This window comes from Aulonocara stuartgranti (genome assembly GCF_965226115.1).
Source record: "Aulonocara stuartgranti genome assembly, chromosome: 20".
NCBI lineage: Eukaryota > Metazoa > Chordata > Actinopteri > Cichliformes > Cichlidae > Aulonocara > Aulonocara stuartgranti.
Window position 1 is genome coordinate 9470509 of NC_138956.1, and position 21888 is coordinate 9492396.

Genomic DNA, 21888 nt, shown 5'->3' on the forward strand with positions numbered 1-21888 from the left:
TTCGCCGATTAGATAATTGTTTGTTGCAGTTGAACGGGTTTACCTGATAAAGAGGCCAGTGAGTGTATATTTTTCAAATGCAATTCCATTAAAAAAAATATACCCTGACTGACTAAAAAAGAAAAACCCAAAACCGTCACACGGTGATAGGTATAATTGATGTTAGTATCTGTACTGGCTTTTATATTGAATTGATATTCATCCATAATTCTGTAAATAGAAGCCTTTCTAAAAGGAGGCTATATCTATGCCACAGCAACTATTGCATTTACTGTGTTTTTCATTTACTTTGTTAAAGTTAGCCCACATGTTTTACCCTCTTTGCTCTAACTATAGTCCACAGATTGTAAACAAAGTTAGAGTGACTGGGAGAAAACATTAATTACACAGTAGGCAGTCTGAAAATGCCTAAAGTTAAAAGACTTAAATGACTCAGTGGTGTCCATATACTGATGAGAGGATGACAGCTCTGGAGCAGTATTTTAGCGCTAATATAATCATCAGTTGATAAGTCTATAAGTAAGTAAGTACATTTTATTTATATAGTGAATTTGAAATTGAAGTACAGTAAAAAATAAAAGGGTTCCTAAAAATTCATGGTACACACTATTTACATAAAGTACCACAACAACAACAATAACTTGTGCTTCAGCCACAGTTCCAAAGATTAGCATTTTCTAAAAGGTTGACAAAAAAGGTATATATTTAGTTTAGATCTGAAGGTTGGAGGTCACATGGGAGGAGTACCAACTCCTTTTAAAATGAATTTCAGCAGCACTCAAGAGTGGTTGGTAAGCAGTCCTTAATGATTTTGAGGGAGAATGTGGACATAGCTGTTTTAATAAAAAAAAAAAAAAGAGTTAAAAGTGCCCAAGTTATTCATCAAGCTCTCAGTTAATAGTGGAGGAACAAACAATATGTCCTCTGTTTTGAACTTAGTTAACTGTATGAAACTGTAAGCCATCTATTTTTTAATATCCAAAATGTACTCATTGAGCTGCATTATGGAACAGTGATTTTCAATATTTAAAGGTAAAAACAGATAAATGATATTACAAGATTTTATGTTGGTGGGAGGAACAAGAAAAAAGAAACAGACCCCAAGATTGATCCTTGCAGAACTTCAGATGTCATAACTCGTGATACAGAGGAATATTTTCTAGCGTTAACTGAGAGAGGGTTTTTTTTGTTTTTTTTAGAGTGTTCGTGAGTTTTAGAACTTTAGACAAAAATGGTAGATTTGAGAAAGGTGGACAATTACTCAGGACATCCACTTCCAAATGTAATTTCTGTAAGAAAGGTTGGACTACTGTGTGCTTAATACATACCATTTCAGTATATAGGACCATAAAAATATGATATTATATAGCATAATAAAATTGTATCTGGTGTTAACAAACAGCAGATACAATTTTTAACTCACAGCATGAATCTTTTTAACAGATTTTATGCTTTTCACGTTTAATTTCATGGTGTTTTGTCCCTACTGTGTGGAGATGCCCTTAAATTGCCAGCACTTAATTGAGAAAGCACTTGCCTCATAAATGCAGAGTGAGCATTTTAATTTTAGGCCTGTCTTGATGGCAAATTGGTATTGATTGGTTTTTGTCCACTCAATTCATACATGAATCTGGCTACAAATTCATTTAATGTAAATTTGCAAAACAAAAACAGAACAAATAATGAATTGCTAAATTCATTTTTGCAGCAATAACACTTAAAGTAAAAATAAACACCAATATATGCAATGAAAAGTAAGCCCATAAACCAAACAGAATCAAACATGCCACTGTTTCTGCCCCTACAAATGTCCACAGATTGGTAAAACTTCTCACTAGATCACTCTATAATGAGTTATGGCAACATACTATTGACTACTACTGTCCTATGTTTAGAATAAAGCATTTTTTAGAAATAACACAATTATGGCTCCTAAGATGCATCTGGTGTATATCTAAAAATAGACCATAACTTGCACTAGTTTTAGATTTTATTAAACCAAAACAAGCTCTGCTGGGCCAAAGAAAAAATATCCATCTATACACAGCCATGGCTTTTTCCAGTATTGGTATTGCAGACAGGAAGCTGAAGCAGACATGTTAATTACAAGACAGCAGAGTGTAATTTACTCTTACTAATGGGCAGTAAAATGCATTGCTGGGAAAAAACTCACACTGGAAGAAGACTTTAAAATTCATATATTTAATAAATAACTTGCAAAATAACCTTGAAAAATCACTGAAATAAACATGCAGCATACTCTGTTATGACAATTAGCAGTCAGTTATGTTTCATTCGCAGCTCAGTGGGCAAATGATAGAAGTTTAGCACAGTACACTGAAAAAAAGGGACTGGCCATCTCTTGGATTTATGTAAGCATCTTGCATGTATTTAACACAATTGCCTCATGTTTTAAAGTTAAATGTAACTATATAGTGTAAAAACTACATGATATGCAGAAAGGGTGTATTAAATTGTTCATATCATGTTCAGGTGAAGTAAGTCAATAAGATAGCAACGTTAAATCTCGTGAAACCACGCGTGATTTCATCTCGCGGGCTTTGGATCGTGGTTTAAAAAATGCATCCATCTCAGTCAAGTCGAGCAGCCAACTCTACGTTTTTGGTATGTCTTGATTTTTTGAATTAATATTTACCATATTTCAGACAAATGTAGTTAAACGTCTAGAGTGTCGCCATGTAACATGCTAAAAAAGAGCCGTTAGCTTATTTGCTGTTTTATCTGTTGTCAAAGAATTGGCGCTTTTTCATTTGAATTTGTCTTTGGCACAAGAGCCGTAATATCACATTAAACCTAATTACGAGGCACTCATAACATAATTTGGTTTTCTGTGTGAATAGATTTGCCAACTGACTCTTCAGTTACATTGTGTATTTACTGCACCGTGGTGTTAGTGAGATTTTGGACATTGAACAGCTTTAGCTAATATCATCAGCGGCATTATGCTAGCTTACATCCCTACCCCTCCTGGCCTCACCTGCTGTCCGTTTGTTTTTGTTTTTGTTTTGCTGCACATTGAGAGATGACCTCTATTCTGCATTTCACCAGGAGTCAGCTGATGGATTGTGGGTTCAAGGTGTTATGGTAAGAAAGTATATTCTATTTTCGTTTCTGTAACTTAATTATAATGGGTTTTTTATAATTATTAGGTGCATGCATACTCAAATAGACCACCCTATTAATACAACTGAGAAATCCAAAATCTGCCATAGGTTTAACTTATACCTGTATGTATTGCCAGAAAGGTGATTACTGGACTCACATTAATGCACACTTGAACTAAAATGAGGTTGTAACTTGTGGGTTCTTGGGTTGCAAATCAGAAACAAACATCTTTGGATTTTTTTTAATCCCATAAGATCTGGAAACACAGTTTTTATTCAACAAAACATTACTGATTAACCAAGCACAGTGCCTGCTGTTATTTCAAAATAATTTTATGTCATTTCAGATAAAATGCAGCATTCCAGTGCATCCCAACCATGCCTTTGCAGTCAAGGTTTCTGACGGAGCTGAGTTTCTCTCTGACAGTCTGCTGAAAGTGTTTGCAAAGTGATCGGGGGAACAGGGCACAAAGCTAAAGGATGTAGCTGCCATTATGACAGTAAGAACTTTAAAATTCTTTAACTACAAAGTGTATATGTATTGCATTAGGTCAGTAAAATTTTTATGCTACATCCATTGAAACAGTCAACTATTACCTGTGAGTAATGATTCCACTAAAAGGATGCCATAATTTTCGTCATGCATTTACTGGCCCACTGAGAAAAATTTATCTTTTTAAAAAATAAATGTTCTGGAAACTATATATCCATAAAGTTGATGTCAAACAGGAACTTTTGATATTGCTTTGTAGATGCTGGTGTTGCATGTTGACTGGTTTAAAAAGTCAAGAGTTTTTGTCTGGGATCATTTTCTTCTGTGCTACTGAAAAGTTCACAAATCTCTGTTTTCTTTGTTATAATAGTCAAGGATGACATTAATGCTCGGAGTCCCTCATCAAAGTGCTCCGCATCTGTGTGAAAGACAATTGCAACATCTTGGTGCAGGAGTTCATGGTGAGTGTTTTATGAGTAGATTGTGGCTTTGCAACATTTAAAAATGCATTTAGTTATCCACTTGATCCTCATTGGACTGGTTAGGACCAGTAGTCCTCTTTAATAATTTGAAGTTCACATGAGGCCTGGTAGTGAACTCGGCCGCCGGCCCTTGAGGCCCCACCCCCACCCCTGTATTAGGGGTCACATCAGTGTGAAAAAACTTTAAATTTGTCATTCTAATGAACAAAGGAAAATCCCACCAATATTTATATTAGCTTTTGTTTGGAAAAAAAAAAAAGACCAACTGACCAACAGCTAACCAAATTGTGGGGCTGAAAGTCTAAATTCTAACATCTTCTGAGTGACATAGCCTGGATTTCTGACAAACTAATGTAAAGCATTTGAAATTATTATGTTTTTCACCCTCTCTTAGAAACTCTGTTAGACCATGAATGGCAGCATGGCAGGCCACTCTTTGGCTATAGCTATTTACTATGTTGCTTGCATTGGTTTAAATTACTCTAACATTAGAACTGGTAGATTCAAAAGAGATGAGTTTAAAAAGGAATCTTAAAGAAATGTTTTGTGTTTAACCAGGACTTGCCTGAGGCCACTGCACAGATTGAGAAAACCACAATGAACATCTGTCTCCAGAGATGCGCCAGGCAATGACTTTTCTGATGTTGTTCTTCAAGATCTGGATAACGTGACCTTTGCAGTAGCCATGCTGTTTGGACCTTTTTTATTCCTTCAACATGAGTTACCCATCACAACTCTGCTACACTTTTGAGGTGATTCAATGGGTGGTAATGGAGTTGGATGCAACTCAGCTCTCAAGAAAAGCTCACAACTGAGACAAAACTGCTCCTGCAACGAAGCTCACTGTTATGCATGCAAGGTGATCAGCTCTAGGTGAGAGGACATTTAAATCTCACACTTGTTCTGCTGCATTTTTGAAGCTCAATTCCAGGAACGGATCGCAGGGTTCATTTTTATATACTCTGCAACTGCCATGAGGACAAGCCGTTTTTTTTGTTGTTTGTTTTTCCTTTTGCTCTGTACAAGTTCTGTTTGTCTGTTTGGCAGCATTTTTAAATTTCTCTTTGTATTTTTTCTTTCTTTTACTAGTGAAGAGATGTAGCGTGAACAGTTATACAGTCTAAATATCCCATATGGGCCGTGTGAAATGGTATTTTCACTTTCATTCATTTGAAGTAAAGAACGTTGAATATTTCTAAGTGTGCTGTTTTGAACCAAGATGTCACAGTATGATCAGTGCTGTAATTTTTGACAGTCACTGTATCAATGTTATTTTTGCATCTCTTGAATAAAGTTTTTGACCTGCAAGTGCTAATTTCTTTAGTTATTGGGGTAAAATGGGTAGTGTTAATAGGAAGGTGTTTGCCAATTCAGTAACCTAATTTAATGTTAATGGAAACTAACATTACCTCAAATTGTTTAGTTATAATTGTTGTTTAACTGAATCTTGACGTCAGAGGCCTTAAATAGAATGTTTTGTATTGTCCTGTAACATTTTTCAAAAGAAACAGTCTAATTTCTTTGCTGCGATTGATTCCAGAGAACACGGAAGAACTGACATTATTTAACTGTTGATTTATATAGATTCAGTAGAGGAGTAATGTCAGTTTAATTCTTTACCTACTGCAGTGAAATTAGACATGTTGTTTTGAAAGGTTACTGGTGGATGCCAGCAACCATCTTGGAAGAGAACAATACAATCTGTTATAAGGCCTCCATTTGAAAATTGTGTATTTGATACTAGAATATAATAGCAAAATGTAATTTGAAGATAACATGTAGTATTTAAGTGACCAAGTAGTATTGGGTAAAAGTTATTGAATCGTGTTGGGATAAAGTGAGAAAATTGTGAAGGATTAAAATATTCCAAGAGCTCAAATTACTTCATCAAAACATGTTTAAGTCACATTTTATCAACACAAATTGCACAGGTTTATTGAACATGAATAAATTGTGTTAATTTAACTCAATGGTTTAAGTTGCTGCCAAAGCAAAACATCTGTGTGCAACAAATGTCCACCATTGAATTAAGTAAATCCAACAACATATTTTTTTCAGTGTATAGTAGGAACCTAAATGCTTTCCTTGTTATTGTTTTTTCTTTCTTTTTTTTCAAACCCAAATTGTTTTGATCCTGAATTAAATTGTGGCACCAATAATTAAATTGGGAGGTTGCAAAATACTTTACGCTAGTGCTGTTGAAGGAGGTTCATAAGTTAAGAGGATCACTAAAGCATTGGCAAATTATCTTGAGGGGCATTTGAGTGTCTTTATCGAATTTTCTGTTGAGGTGTTTGATACCTATTAAGTATTTTCCACTTAAAACCAAAAATGTGAATCTCATAGTGGTTTTCAATGGGATCACTAAAGCCACCCTTGATATTTTTCTGTGTGGGCCAAATAGTCTAACCTGAAGTTCAGACGGACAATGCCATTGCTCTTATGCTAAAGGCACATAGCTGAAAATTTACCCAAAGTCATTATCACATGCATTTAGAAAACATTGTGGACACACTACTTGGTTTTTTGTTGTTGTTTGGTTTTTTTTTTTTAAACAATTTGGCAAGGCTATACTTTATTTAATGAACCTTTTCAATTAATAAATGAGAAAGTAAATGTGTGGGTGGTGTCTGCTTTAATGGTGCAATTATCACCTTTATTTTCTATGCTTGGCATTCACTTAAAGCCCATGAGCTCGTCATCTTGTATTTTTATGCAACTGCCCTAACCAGAGAGGTTTTATTGAGTTTAGAGGTCTGCTGCTGGCATGTAGATGGCCTAAAGAAGTAATGAAAAACTTTTTCCTTGATAGATATTTTGCTATTGCTTCAGTGGTTTTGAATATTCAGTCGACTACACATAGGTATTAAACTGAGAAGTTGGTTGCAAGACATTTATACATCACCTTTTGACTGCACCATTAAAGGCACTTCAATCAGTTTATATTATAAACAGCTTTATTACTGTGTTATTGTGTTTTTAACTTCTTTAATAATTTCTTTAGGACAGATACTGCCATTTTTCAAAGACAAGAAGCTGGCTGTTCTAGGAGTTCAGTGTTTCTAATTTCTGTCTTTTGATATTTAAAAAAAAGAATATCAGTAGATGCTTACAATGGTTAACACATTCACTTGGTAAGTGAAAGGTTGCTGGTTCCATTCCAGCTGGAGACATGTATCCCATGTTGGGTTGCTTGAAGAAGGATGTCCGGAGCTACCTCCTGTGGTGACCCCTTGTGGCAAGAGAGTAGCTTAAAATAGCTCTACTATGCGCTATCTACAGTGCACAGGAATGTTTGGGGAAAATAGTATCACTTTGAATTGATTTTTAAAGCCAATTCTGCTTTTTTGGGTTGTTTTTTTTTTGTTTTGTTAAGGATGTGCTTGAGAGCGACTATATTAAGTCAAAGTGTTGATGAGTTGAGTTGCATTCTTGGTTCTTTCTCTTTGTTGATGGAAATATAACTACATCTGCTATATATTGAAATGAATTCCTTTTAAGAATGTTTGCTTCCCCAGAATGACTCAAAAGAGAGCTCAGATAATGACTAGCTGTACAACACATATGTGGGTCTTGCTATGTCCTGTCTTCCCTTCTTTGTTTGCTTTTTATAGGGTATGGCACCTTCTCAAGTCAAAGTAGAAGGCTAATGAAAACCCTCTGTCTGAAAAGCTATATGATTGATGGATAAAGAAGCTGCCATGGCAGCATAGACAGTCCTTCAGCTTACCTCTGTGCTTAATTCCTTCTCCCGACTGGCATTCCACACTAAAAGATATACACTTCAATTATACATGGGGACGGTGGGGGCACAGGCTGCTCTGCCTTGCCTGAGAACTGATCAATATTTCAGCTCCAAGGGGACCAAACATCTAGCGGAGCAGCTGCTGCTTAACAGCTTTACACAGTAGAGTGGCACACCCAGTAATATGCAGCTATATACTGTGGGTGTGTGTATGTGTGATCGTGGGATTTCAAGGGCCGCAAGAACTACTGCCGAGGTGACAGTAGGGAGAGATGAGAGCCTTGAGGAGGTTTTAGGTGTGTGTGTGTGTGTGGCTGCTTTCTACTGTGTGTGCTGTGTATTGACTTGATTCTTACTTGACTGTTCTTTCTCCATCCCTATCTCATTTCTCTTTCTGTCACTCCCTCTTTTCCCTCCACAGACAAACACACATACACACAGAGCTCGTCCCTATAATTCGGCTATCAGCGCTCCCCGGGGTCTGCACTGCCTCTGTGTGTGTGTTCAGACAGAAGAAAAGAAAGAGAATCTGTCTGTCTCATACTTTGTTGTTTCAGGCTTAGACATGTCAATTCAATCTTTACCTATTTGTATCTGAAGTCTGGCAGACTTCCTCTATTTTCTTTCATTGTTTTATATTTCCTGCATTCCTTCTGTATTGTGATGCATTTCCAGGATTCAGACAGTGCCCACAGTTTGTTTGCGAGGCATTTCAGACAGGATTTACAAAATGTCAGGAGACCAAAACCTGGGTGACAAGCTAAGACTTAGAGCGAGTGCTGAGATCTGTTGCTGGCGAAGCTGGGATGTTGTAGAATTTTGTCGGAGTTTGAGACAAAGCTGCAAACAGAGGCAGACAAACCGAAGTAGTTGAAGTCAGAAAATGATTGTGAATGTTGTGCTGATCATGAGGAATCATGAGAAAACTGGCCTAGGAGAGTTCAGGCTGTGTTCGAGAATAAAGGTGGTCATACCAAATATTGCCATTCAAGCTCCACCATTTATGGTTGCACATTTCAATGAATTGCTGCAACTATTTCCCACTTTCTTAACAACAGAACTGAGGGGTGGTTTAAGACTTTTTCACAGTAGTGTAAGAAACATATCCAGAAATCCAGGCCAAAACTTCAACATTTCTTGATATTTCATTCACCATTTGAATAATGTGATTGGTTACAGTTATGTGTATGTGATTTAGTGCTGCAAGATGGTAGACATAGACAACATAGCACAATAGACATTCTATTACCAGAAGACTTCACATACAATATATTTTACTTTCACATTTTGTTCTCGTTGGATGTCATTTTGAAAGGATTTCATCACTTTAAATTTTACTAAATAAAACTAAAAATAAGAAACCTATCACCAGACACTTTTCTCAAACGTGAATGGTTTATTATTCTAGCATTCCTTATTGACAATTCCTGATAGTGAATTTATAATGAATAAATTCTGATTTAAATCAGAAGCTGTTTGAAGAAAACAATAAAATTCTACATTTTGATCATCCCCACACATTCATATCAACAAAAGTATTTACATTTACTTTCAGTGGACAGAAAGTAAATGTAGTTCTTATTTAGTCTACTTATATTTTAAGTGATTTCACTAGCTGTTAAAGTTTTCTGTAGTAAAATAGCCTAAGATTTTTGAACACTGAGAATTACTGCCCTGTGAAAGTTCTTGCTGGATAGAAATCACATCACTGTCACCTCATTCCTCAGAGGGATTCCACATAATTGGGCTATTTCTCCAGTAATTGCTGCAGTCCTCTTTGCCTGATAGCTCGGCTTTTGCCTGTCCTTCACTTGTTTTTTTTCCCTCTCTTTTTTGTCCTTATAACATATCAAACCTCTTTTTTTAAACAACTTCAGCCACATTACACATCTCCTGGGATGCAGCATTTATTACCACTGTGAATGCAATCCAAGCCGGCCCCCCCTTCACTTAAACCCATCGCCGAAGTGATAGAAAAAAAAACACATTTTCTCATCAGCTCCAGCTTTAGGCTCTCGCTTGCTGCATCCTCTGTCTTCAGTGTTCCAAAAAGAACTTTTCTTTATAAAGAATAGAACATAACAAATTTATTAGGCCGCCTGTCATGAAAACAGTAAGGCACAAATATTTAACAAAATCTATCAAAACCTTGTTTAAAACTAAGAATTCATGGATAAAAATGTCATTTTGATTAAAGAGCTCGCACCTACTGTTGGATTAAACATTACAGACATAACAGACTCCATCCATTCTCTTCCGCTTATCCTTGTCAGGGTTGTGGGGTGCCTGGAGCCTATCCTAGTTTCTTAGGGCGAGAGGCAGGGTATGCCCTGGACAGGTTGCCAGTCTGTCGCAGGGCTAACACATAGAGAAAGCAACCATTGGCACCCACATTCAAACCTATGGGTAATTTAGAGTTACCAATTAACCTATCCCTACTAACTGCATGCCTTTGGAATGTGGGAGGAAGCATGTGTGCCTGAAAAAACCCCACGCAAACACAGGGAGAACATGCAAACTCCACAGATGATTTAGTTAATTACCAATATTGATATAAACCTTACATTGGGTGATGATTTAATAAACTCTTTAAGAACTATGTAAATTTTCAAAAGCTTATTTTGGCAAAGGTAAGAGTATAAGTGCTAGTCATTTATTCAATTCCACATTTATCCAGGAACAAAAACCACTGCAGCTGGATTCGGTGATCGTTTTTCATAACATGATTAAGATCATTTCTGTGCTGGAGCCCAGTGTGCTTCACATAGATGATCGTTTTCTGACAAGGAAGAATGATGGCTGACATATCTGTCCTGTTGATACTCAACAGACTTTGGACCTGTGAGGACCTCTTGTTGAAAGTGTTTTTTGTCTGTCACACATATACATACCAGTCTTACCAGCCCAGAAACGATCAGTGACATTTATTACTGGCCATAAGGAAACCCGAAGCTTCTAACACTGTCATTTTCTCTGCCTCTCTATCATCCGCACCACCATCTCTCATCTCTCCTATGCTAGCGACAGTTATAGAATTTCATACCAAGAGGATTTGTGATGCTTACACCCGCTGGTTCTGTGCCTGTAAAATGATGTGCTGCGTTTCTCTTGCTTTTGCGCTCTCTTTCTCCCGCTCCCTCTCTTCCCTCTACCTCAAGGCGTTGGCTATGCTGCCAAAACTTGTATCAAAGCACTACAGCTAAGAATCTCCCTGAGCACATGTGCTTGCTTAACTTCATAAATCTTCATGAGCTGAGTTGTATGACTTTGAGTTCAACAGGGAAAGTCCAAGGGTAATAGCACATGGTATACAGCACATCTACTTGTACATCTAGAGTTTAGGGTTAAATGTATATGTGTGCTAGCTTACTGCATTGCCTAGTTGTGATTCATTGTACTTTGTTTTTATTGTGTTTTAGCTATAACAATGACTTTTAGTCAGCTTAGCTACCTACAGGTACATGCATTACATGTGAATAACACAGGCATGCAGACATAGGGAACTGGCTGGTTAGCTAAATCCCAGGTAGCTTACACTTTTGTTCCCAGGCTCCTAGCCAATGTGTGGGCTAAATGGAAATGCCCTGTTTGCTTTTCTTTTGGGAAGCCTCCAATGGTTGAACAACAGGTCGATGTCAATTATACTCCAGTTGCTCTGGACCTCTGTTTGCAAAACCAATGCTCATTTGTAGCCTTTTTCTTTTGTCCATTGCCCATGGAATTCCTCTTAGTGCTTGCCTCAGTAGAACAGTTGAATGACCACCTCAGGGGGGCAAGAAGAATTAGCTTTAGCTTTTATACTCTGACAATGCAAAGACAGGATCATAAATGTGTCACTAGTGCCTATTCAGCTTCTTTAAATATAAACATATCCCATAATATAGCAATTCATGTTGCTTGTTCTGTGTTTTCTTCTATAGCCTTAAATCTCACATCATCAGTCTTTCATGGTTTCATTTGCCTCTTCTCTTTCACCCACAAAGAGGTCCCAGAAAACCTCCCCAGAAGCTGCAGACAAGCTTGTTGTTAGCAGTGACAGTGACTTCCAGCCACATGCCTCTGCGCTGATGATGTTTTAATGTCATCCCGTTTCTGTTCTTCCCTCTTTACTCAAGTTATGGGCATTGAATATTTACCCCTGTGAGAATCGATTACTGCTCTGTTGACGGTTGCCGCAGAGTATAACCTCTCATTAGAGCCGACATATGCTGCGCCTGGCGTTGCTGCCGATGCAAGCTGTTTTTTCAATGACATCTCCCAGTGTTCCCATGGCGTTGTGAGCAAGATCTTACAACACTGCCTTGAAGTGAAAGTTGTGGGGAAAGAACTGCTATTATGTTGGATGGTAGATAGTACAAACTTAGAGATGTGGCAGTGTAATTGCTGGTTGGAACATAATACACATATATATCCATATATGGGGCTGAACATACAGAGTTCAAATTTGTCCTTTTTAAGTTTTGATAAAGTAAAGGCCATAGCCTCCAGTACAACTGGCCGATTGGTTGCTCGGTATACTTGTCCAAGTTCTATTGGTATTTGCCACTGCTACCTTTGTAAGGAGTAAAGGAGCAAGTGAGCTTCTGTGGAAAAACAAGTCACTATTTGGCCCACCCTGACAGAGATGGCTGTGTTTTTATTCAAAGTGATGGACAGAAGGTTGAGTTTAAACGCTTTGTCGTATGTTTTGTTTCATATTGTGACACATTTTTTTCTGCTGGCAGTGTCAAGACTGCACGAAGACCGGTTCAACCCCCAGACTGCTACGATAGCAGCGTGCTCATATATAATACATGCAGTGGTTATGTGGTTTAGTATTCTCTTGCTGAAATATACAACACTTTACCTGAAAAATATTTTGTCTGGATGGGAGCACATGCTGTATAAATCCCTCAGCATTGATGATGCCTTTCCAGATATGCCCAAATGTGCTACTGATCTTGCCTGAGCTTGCCATTCAAAACAAGCTAATATTTTTCTTAAAATCATACATTTTCTCAGTTCAAACACTTGATATGTTTTCTATGTTCTACTGTAAATAAAATTTGGGTTTATAAGATTTTCAAGTCTTTGTCTTTTGTTTTTATATACATTTTATACAGTGTTTGGACTTTGGCTCTGTTCAGAAACAGTCCATCCAGCCATCACTATTATTATGCAATACATGGTTGCGGAGCTGTCTTGGGGCAGGAGGCAGGGTAAATTGTGGACAGTTTGCCAATCTGTTGCTCGGCTAATGTACAGAGACCGATAACCATACAGTCTCAAGGGCCATTTAAAATTACCAGTTAACCTAACATGGATGTCTTTGAGCTGTGTGAGGAAGGCAGAGTATCTGGGGAGAACTTATTAGGAACTATTAGAACTATTAGGAGACAGTACTAACTATCACACCGTTATTGTATGAAGAGTAATTGTTATATTATTATTGATTATTGATGGTAAACGTATCTCCTGTAAGCAAGTGATAATAGAGGCAGGATCTTAACAACACAGACGAGCGAAGAACGCTCCACCTGTGAATTTGTACTAGAAAATGACCTAAATAAGACTCAGTATAGCTACAGCAGTATCAGTCAGAACACTTGTTATTATTTTATCTTTAGTTGAGCTTGTCTGTTTCAAAATGTTCAGTCACGGCTGTTCTTTTTAGCTCTGACTACATTTCGTCTGTAAATCTGAATAATTGCAAATTGAATATGGGAGCTATTTGCTCTATGGGGACATGAAGTGGGATTTTTTTTTTGTTCCAGAGACTGGACTGAAATCAATTTGGAGTTGTATCAAAGCATTGGAGCGTATGAAAAAGGAATTCAAGCTTGAACTGGAAATTCATCATGAACAATGTCCATATTTGGATTGCTTTTAGACTGGGGACTGCGTCTTTAACCGCAATGCAGATCCTACAGTATCACGGTGGGAGGGAACTTGGGTGAACATGATAGAATATGCCCCCCCCCCAAAAAAAAAACCCGAAATGTCTTGTTATACAACTTGGGGATAGGTTCAAAAGAAGTTCGTTCAAAAATGAGGCTTTGATTTGGGAGTTAAGGTTGGAAATAAATAAACTGAGTGAAAGTAAAGTTTTCAGTCCATGAATACTGAATGACATGCATCTAGGGATGTGGGATATTTTTACTTTCTCAGCTCAGCCAGTGTTTGTTGTTGCTAAAATATCTGTCTGAATTCCAGCTCAGCAAACAGAGTAAATGCTCAGTGAGGAAATGTACACCATCATTTCTGAGAATAAGGGAGGATTTGGATTAAAACAGATTGAGTATTTTAAAATTTAATACAAGTTTCTCTAAAATTCTTCATTGGAAGCTTGTTGATCAAAATGATTTCCTCAACAGTTCTCAGCTTCTATGTTTAGGCTTTGAACAAAGGGAAATATGTCATTGTTGAATTTCTTCCAACAGGGAGTTTCTTTTTTAGCAGAGACACCAGTTTGTGAACCACACTATTCTGTAAGTGTCAGCTTCCTTGTTGATGAGGCAAAGACTAGTGGGTGTAGATACAAGCAGACAAATAACTAAACCAAACCATACGAGTACCTTTACTTCCCATGTTTTACATTTGTATTCACCATTCACCAGTGTTTGTATTTTGAAAAGAAGTCATTTAAACTCACCGTGCATAGAGATAAAAGCGATGTGGCCGAAATAGGAATGCCTCAGAGGCTTTGAATTTGAATAAATGGCTCAGTGGTGGCTGATAGCTGGGTCTAAAGATGAACAGGGTCTGCCTCAGTAGGCTGGGAGAAATTGGTTCTATATTTCAAGATAGCTCATGTCTACTTATACCGTTTTGTTTTTTTTTTCCTTTTGATGCCGTCATGTTCTTCTCTATGGTTTTGAAAAACAACAGGCTTTATTGTGCTCAGGGACGAATGGATCAGAGAGAATTTGTGGGCCTCTTTATCTTATTCAGGCCTTTGTGCATGTAAATCAGTGTGGCTCTGCTGTAGGTAGGCTGTTATTTCGAATTTGAATGACTGTCCCTTCTGAACTAGTTAAATAAAAAAAAAACCAAGGTCATCCTCACCTGCATAATCCTATGGTTTCTTTATCAGGGGACATTCCCTCCTCTTGAATGTTAGATTTGCCAATCAGGTATTCTGGTCAGGATGTTTGGCTCATTCTTTTTAGAGACCTGCAATATGGAGACTGACACAGATGTGCTTGGAGTGACCACAAAGAATCCGAAGATGGTAAATGGTAGAAAATTTGAAGTCTTTTTAAAATAAAGAAAAACATCTAACAAGATGTATGCTATCGTGATTGGAACGAAGACAAGCAATCTGTTACAATTACAAAGCAATTAAATAAATCAAAGAAATATGCTTGTGAGCAACCCGTACAGCTGTTGCTGTTTTCCTGTCAATATTATTCAAGAATGAAGCTTGATTGCATGTTGACGTATTTATTCTGTGTACCATGTTTCGGGCTTGCTGGCTTGTTTGTTTGTTTCTTTCTCTTTGTACTTATGTACCTTTTATTTCCTACCATATGAAGTGGCTATTAATAGCCACATTGATTTCATTCACAGTGATCTGAAGTGAATGCATACCAGGTGCACACTAAATATCTCTGCACTGTGTGTTTTATGTGGTATGGTATTTTTTTCACTGTTTTTTAAATGAATTAATGACCTGGGGAGAGGGAAGCCATGTGCCTTTAAAAAATCCTAGTCAGAACAACTATGTGTAGAATTTCTGTGTAGTCATGGCAACTTTCAATTTGTTTTAATGGTGTACTTTTGTAAGGTGGTAAATCAGTTTCTTGTTTTTAGCTGTTTATTCTCAGTGTCCCCGGGATCCTGGTTTCGTAGTCCAAATAGTAAATGTGTATTTTGTTTCTAGTTTGATTATCCTTGTACTGCAGTAACTCAAATGACAGCAACATTTGATGCTTCAAGCTGAAGTAGGTACCAGGGGATTGTACACCATCTGTACTTGTTTATAGGTCATTTCCCTGAAATGATTTTCAACATACGCACACAGTTTAATGGCTATATGTCATATAAACCTTCTTGAGCTTAGTACTGTCTGCATTATGCTTTCAATTTGTGCTAAATATGGAACATACATCTAAAAACATGTATTAAAATTGCTTGCTTGCCTAGTTATTGTTCTCATTGTTCTGTTACTTGTTACACTTATTACATTAATATTCGTAACCTGTTATTTTGTAAAATACATTTTTAAAGCAAATGTTTATTAATATAGTGTTAATGTAAACACTAATTTGCATACAGTGTTTAGTGTAATTTACTTTAAAACCATGTGCTGAGTCATGAAGTATAAGGAGGACGAAAGATGTTGGGGTACCTTTCACCTGTAGATGCAACTCTTCATCAGCTAAGTGATTTGAAAGTTTTGTTGTCTTCTTTAAGCAGTACAGTTTAGATCCCAGATGTCTGTGATTGACAGGTTGCTGCCTTTGTACCGTGTTATATAGAAATTTACACCTTGGATGCCACACATAGGTTAAAAAAACTATTAAACAAAGCAAGATGATGATGGCCAACACGTAAGAGGAGGCAAAACCAGGTTTCCACAAATCATTGGTCCTGTTATTTTCATTTTGGCTTAATTTCGGATCTTGTTTTACTCCTTGTGTTTCTTTTTCTAGGTACTGTATGTCCATACCTCTTTGACTTTACCCAGCACACTGTTGGTTCTGGAGTTGGTGTCATTATCACCCAGACCAGACTGCTCTCACCAGGCTCTGGGACGAGGCTTTACTGTCCTGGAGCTTTTCACCAACAGGCCAGACACCCCAGCTGCTGATGGGGAGAGAAGGTGATTAGTCCATTCTTAATTCCTCTGCCGAAGGATTAATGAACTTTCTCATGAAGAGATTATTAAAGAGCAGGTGTATTTAGAGTGAAAGAGTTTCTGCCAGAATATTATCCAGGGACTTAGAGTTCACCTAGTTTGCTTGGTCTTTCAAATTTTTAGATCAGTATTCATGTGTAACATATAGATATGGCTTTTTACTCCATGTAGACCTACTATTGTGTGTAAGGTGTTTAAATCAACTAGGGTTTGCTATGTTGGTAAGTACAGTGGAACCCTGACTTACGAAATTAATTCGTTCCTGAGGGTCTTTCGTAAGTCGAAAATTTTCGTAAGTCAAAGCACCCATCGCGCCTTTTGAGTGAACGATAGGCTAATTGCTAACTGCAACAACAATGCATCGTTCAAGTGGAACAGCGAAGCGCAATTACGAAAGCCAAGGGGGTTGTCACATGATTCGGAAGGCATTGTGGGCATTGTAGGCATTGTAGGCATTCTGGGCTCAGCCAATCAGAGCCAGCGGATTTCATTACACTGGCATTTTGCCGTAACACAGGCAGAAATATTGCCGTTAAGTGCCTTCATAACTTGAATTTTTCATTAAATGGGGTATTCGTAAGTCTGGGTTCCACTGTAGTAGAATTATATGTAGCCTGTGTGTTTTTGTTATGTGGGGATCTATAGGAGTTTTCTTTACGTGTGAAGTCATGGGTGTTGGTGTTATTTTACGTCCTAGGCTGAATCTACATCACGGATCACCAAGAGCCTTGCTTCACCCTCTAATAAAGGACGCTGTTGACTGTAAGAATACTTTATTCATACTATCTATTTATCAGGTGTATTCACTTTAGGTATTTTTCACTAGAGTACTCTGGCATGAAAGCTGCTAGGACCACAGTGCATGTGGTCTTTAGCAGTATTTACTTCCAGGCCAGCGAATCTACCTGTATTTGACATAAAACTTTGACGCCCGCTTAATTTTTAGCTGGGGTTTGGGTTAGAGAAACGGCTGTCAACCAAATGTTTTGAGCTGAACAGTTTTGAACTTTGCTACATTACAAAAATGTGAGCTGTTCAAAAAGTGCGTTATACGTGTGATTCATTTGCTGCTCATACTATCTGAAGGGATTATGTCATCAGGTGTAACCTTTGGAAAGGTTACCGTTATTGTAGTGGTGACCTGTTCTGTCAGTTTTTTCTTTGTACAGAGTCAATCTGCATAAATCTAACTCACAAAACTAAATGCTCTGTACTATGAGCTACAAAATTCAGGGAAGCAAAATAAAATAGTTGCAGAAGTTATTTTAGGTCCGCTAAACTGACACAGAGATACTAAAACTTGAATGATGACTAAAGAAGTCTTTGGTGGGGAAAATCAAACAGTTGTTTGCAGTTGGTGCTAGAATAAAAAGTTACAGCTGATAAACAGTATAATAGAGAATGACAGCCAAATGCGAAATAGAGATCAGAGATATAGTAATTATAGTGAGATGATGGGACATCAGGAAGCATTGCGTGGGCCCTCTGCCATGTAAAGTGACGCAAAGATGTGTCATTTGTCAACTAGTATTTAAACTTCTTTTTTTTTTAACCAGGTACCATCGCATAAAGATAGCACTTTGGTCAGCTTACATGAAAGAGGGTGTTCAAGAGAGAAAAGGCAGTGACAGATAGCCAGACGTCACACTGTAATGATGATAAAGATTTTTTTATGGCCTCTCAGCGCTTGAATCTTGTTTAAAAATAGTGATCATGACGCAAACTTTCAGAAATATTTTCCATTTGGTCGATCACATCTAAGTGCCACAAAGGTGTGTGTGTAACAAACTAAGAACAAGGGCTAGAAAGAGAGGAACACTTTACAGCAGAGGCAGTAGAGTTATAATAATTAAAAAAATATATACAGTTTTTTTAAGCATGTCATTTTTGACAGATTACAACTCCGAGGTCCATCTACAGTAACATCGAGTAATTGACCTGAATCGTTTTCAAGGACAGTGCTCAAGCTGACAGTTGTTTTATTAACATAACATCAAGCGTTACATGGTAGAATCCTCACTCAAAGACTTTAAGTGAGTCTGGGACCATGGGTCACAGAAGGCTGCAGCTGCACCTTTGTGCAAAAGAAGGGCAGCCTCCAGGATTTCCTTCTGGTGAAGCCACTCCTGGCAGGCTTGGAAAGTCCTGTTTTAAGATGCTTTTGCCAACTTTTGATCCTTTCCCCTGGGAGAAATGTTTCCACTTCAAAACTGTTTTAGTGCTAATGGAAAAAGAGACAGATTAAATAAATTGTAGGTACATTATGACATAATTTTTATAACCCTAACCTTTTTAAAATCGACAAAGAGAAAGTCTAACATAACCTGATTCCCGGAGTGGGCATTTCTTAGCGTAGACGATCTAGTCATCAATTTTGCAAATTTATATAGGCTGACAGAGGCATCCCCTACCTGATGTTAGAGAGGAGAGAGGTGTGATGTAACGGGGTTTCTGACACCAGCAGTTGTACCGACCCTAAAGCCTGCTTAAGCCACACATTTGAAGCAGACACCTTCTTCACCTTGAAAATATTTTCCTAGGTAGCACTTGGTCAGTGGATTATTGACTATATGACCTCAATGGCTTTTTTTAAAAGGCCATTTTCCCCCTTTGAGACAAAATGCAGGTTTTTGCTCCCTGGTAAAAGCTGACAGTTTTGGTTATCTGGTTTACCTTAGATTTAGAGTTGTTTTGGATAATTCTTGGGTTTTCTGCTAAAGCACTGGGTTGATCTAGAATTGTCTTTGACTTAAAGCCAAGGCTATGAATTACAAAACAGACGTGCCTCACAGTATGAATAACACGGTGCCCAGTGAGAGCCAGAGTTCCTGTCTTGGCTATCATGTCACATGAATATTAGAAAACCTCCTCTCAAACGGACTGTTATGCTCTCTGAATTATTAAACATAAGCCTGTTATTTAGTCGAAAGTTGCTTCTTTCTTTTAAGAGCCATGTTGCTGCTGCTTTTGCTGTAGCTCTTTTGTGTCCAAAGCTTTTTTTCTTAACTTTTAATAACTTTTAGTTTCATCCACTGTGACAGAGACCCGCAGTCCCTATCTGCTGGGTGACATGGAATACTTAGGAGTGGTTTTATTATTTTATTTTATTTTTTAAATAAGTGTCTAAAAAATTTTTGTGCAGAAGTGAATTAAGCACGTTCTTATAGTGGCCATTCATGTCTTATGGTGTGGAAGAATTATAATGAGAAATCATTCCCTAGAGGGGATATAGATGGCTCAATATTGTAAAAAATGTTAAACTTAATCATCATCTTGGCCTCCTCCGACGACCTGTTTGCTGCTGTCTGCTGCTGAAAGGCCGTGGGGAGAGGGGACACTTGGGCAGTGCATTTATTGCAGCATATAATGTGTTTTCTGGATACATTGTGCTTTTTCAGCATTCAAATATTGATGGCACCATGTCAGAGCACTGGCTATGAATTTCAGACAGATCAGGCCTTAACTTAACAAAAAAGTTATCAATAGTTCTTTTCATCTTTTCTTATTACCCACAGCTACATCCACTTCTCTCAGGCCTAGGCTGCTCACTAGGGCTAGGTATCATCACTGATTTCTATAATCCATTCGATTACGGTTCTCAAAGTCCTGATTTGATTCAATTTAGCCTCAGACAGTCAGAAATATTATAATTCTGATCATTTATCAGTACTGATACACATGAGACTTCATCAGAATTGTGAAAATCACAGCAGATGCCTTTGTGTGAAAGTAACTGAGAATAAAACACAGGAAAACATGAAGGAGATTTTCCTGGTCTGGCTTTTTATAGCAGATAACCTTAAAAATATTCTGCAATATTCTACAATTTTGCATAATTTTAAGAAATTTATATTTCTTCAGTATTGAACAGCAGAAATTAGGCTTTCTTGTCCGAGGTCATTTAAGTGGAAAAAGAAAAAGCGCTGTAAACAACGGTAGACTGGTGGGTAATAAGCGAATGAATAATGCAGAAAACAGATTTGAGACGGGAAACTGTTCCTGAAGTACAGAGAGAGAGAGAGAGAGCTGTGCAGGAAGTGGGATTTTTATCGTGGTGGAAGCAAAACAGCAAAAGTCAGAGGGAATTCATGACGACATTGATCAAATGTGAAGCGCAGTTTGCTGCTTCTTTTGCTGCTGGCTCGGCGAATTTTGGTTGGAGAGAGACAAAACCTGCAGCTCAGAATCAGCGCAAAAAGACCTAAACACAGCGCGGACCCGAAGAATCGCTAAGCTCCGACAGCGTGTCCGTGTTCGGGCCGTCGGGTGAGAAAGCCGAGAAAGACGAAGCTGATTCTGATGTGTCGGGTCCGCTCTGTGTTTAGGTCTTTGTGTGGAATCCGTTAATGAATTGATATCGCTTTATTCAAGCTATAAGCTCTCTCTTCCACCTGCACTTTCAACTGGACCACGGCCAATCAGAGAGGTCCCGCCCCTGACTATCTCTGATTGGTTTAGTCCACGATAGGGGCATAATGTGTGTCTGTTGTTGACCACAAGGAGAGTTGCAGAGATTTATTTTTTTTTTTTACCGGAACAGTGTGCGACCAAATATTTATTTTTAGTCGCACCACTGAAAAATTTGGTCGCATTTGCGACCAAATTGGTCGCACTCTAGAGCCCTGAATAGACCTAATTTTCTTTTTTGAGGCCACCACTTGTGCTTTATTTGTAGGCACACTCAGCCGGACAAGCATTCTTTCCACTGTTTGCGGGGCAAAATGCAGCCTTTATCAAAACAATCTACTGAGAATTGTCTGCTAAATCACAATATAAAGCCTTAAAATGAATCAGTAGCAACTTTTGTTTCCTTTTTGCAATTTTTCATGGGAAAATGCATTCATGGGGTTCTTCTCTACATAAAAATAAAGATAGATCAATGGAAAGAGTGAGTGAAGCGTACGTTTGAAAATGGACCCAATCAATCCAAATGTCAGCAAATTCAAGTTCATGTGCTTTTGGACAGGAGAAAAAGAAATGGGATTTAAGGTTGTGACAGATTTCTACAGCCACATTCAAATGACATTATGGTCACGCTATGCTTTTACTTGACCAACACACTATTACTTTGAGTTAATTAAAGAGGATTCATTTCTTTAATATAACTTATTACGAGATTATGGCATACAAAGCAAGGCGGGAAATGCATTTAAAACTGACAGGCCTCGCTGACTGATGCGCTGAAAGTTTCTAAACCCATTCAA

The 21888-nt window shown here is 37.8% G+C and overlaps 1 protein-coding gene and 1 long non-coding RNA gene across 6 annotated transcripts in view; both read left to right on the forward strand.

Annotated features, from left to right (window-relative positions):
* nphp4 (nephronophthisis 4) overlaps positions 1 to 21888 on the forward strand; it is a 175332-nt gene that overhangs the window by 9243 nt on the left and 144201 nt on the right. For all 3 annotated transcript variants that reach the window (XM_082518730.1, XM_082518729.1, XM_082518728.1), the window contains exons 3-4: positions 16479 to 16648; positions 17382 to 17446. In XM_082518730.1, coding sequence (XP_082374856.1) covers positions 16479 to 16648; positions 17382 to 17446 — 235 coding nt within the window. The remainder of the gene's footprint in view (positions 1 to 16478; positions 16649 to 17381; positions 17447 to 21888) is intronic.
* On the forward strand, positions 2332 to 5234 carry LOC309697090. 3 transcript variants are annotated; one of them, XR_014273745.1, is made up of 6 exons: positions 2332 to 2372; positions 2494 to 2625; positions 3070 to 3105; positions 3473 to 3625; positions 3989 to 4079; positions 4659 to 5234. It is a non-coding gene; the product is annotated as an uncharacterized lncRNA (long non-coding RNA). The 3 variants fall into 3 exon arrangements; XR_014273746.1 differs by having other exon boundaries at positions 2341 to 2625; positions 3042 to 3105; XR_014273747.1 differs by having other exon boundaries at positions 2341 to 2625.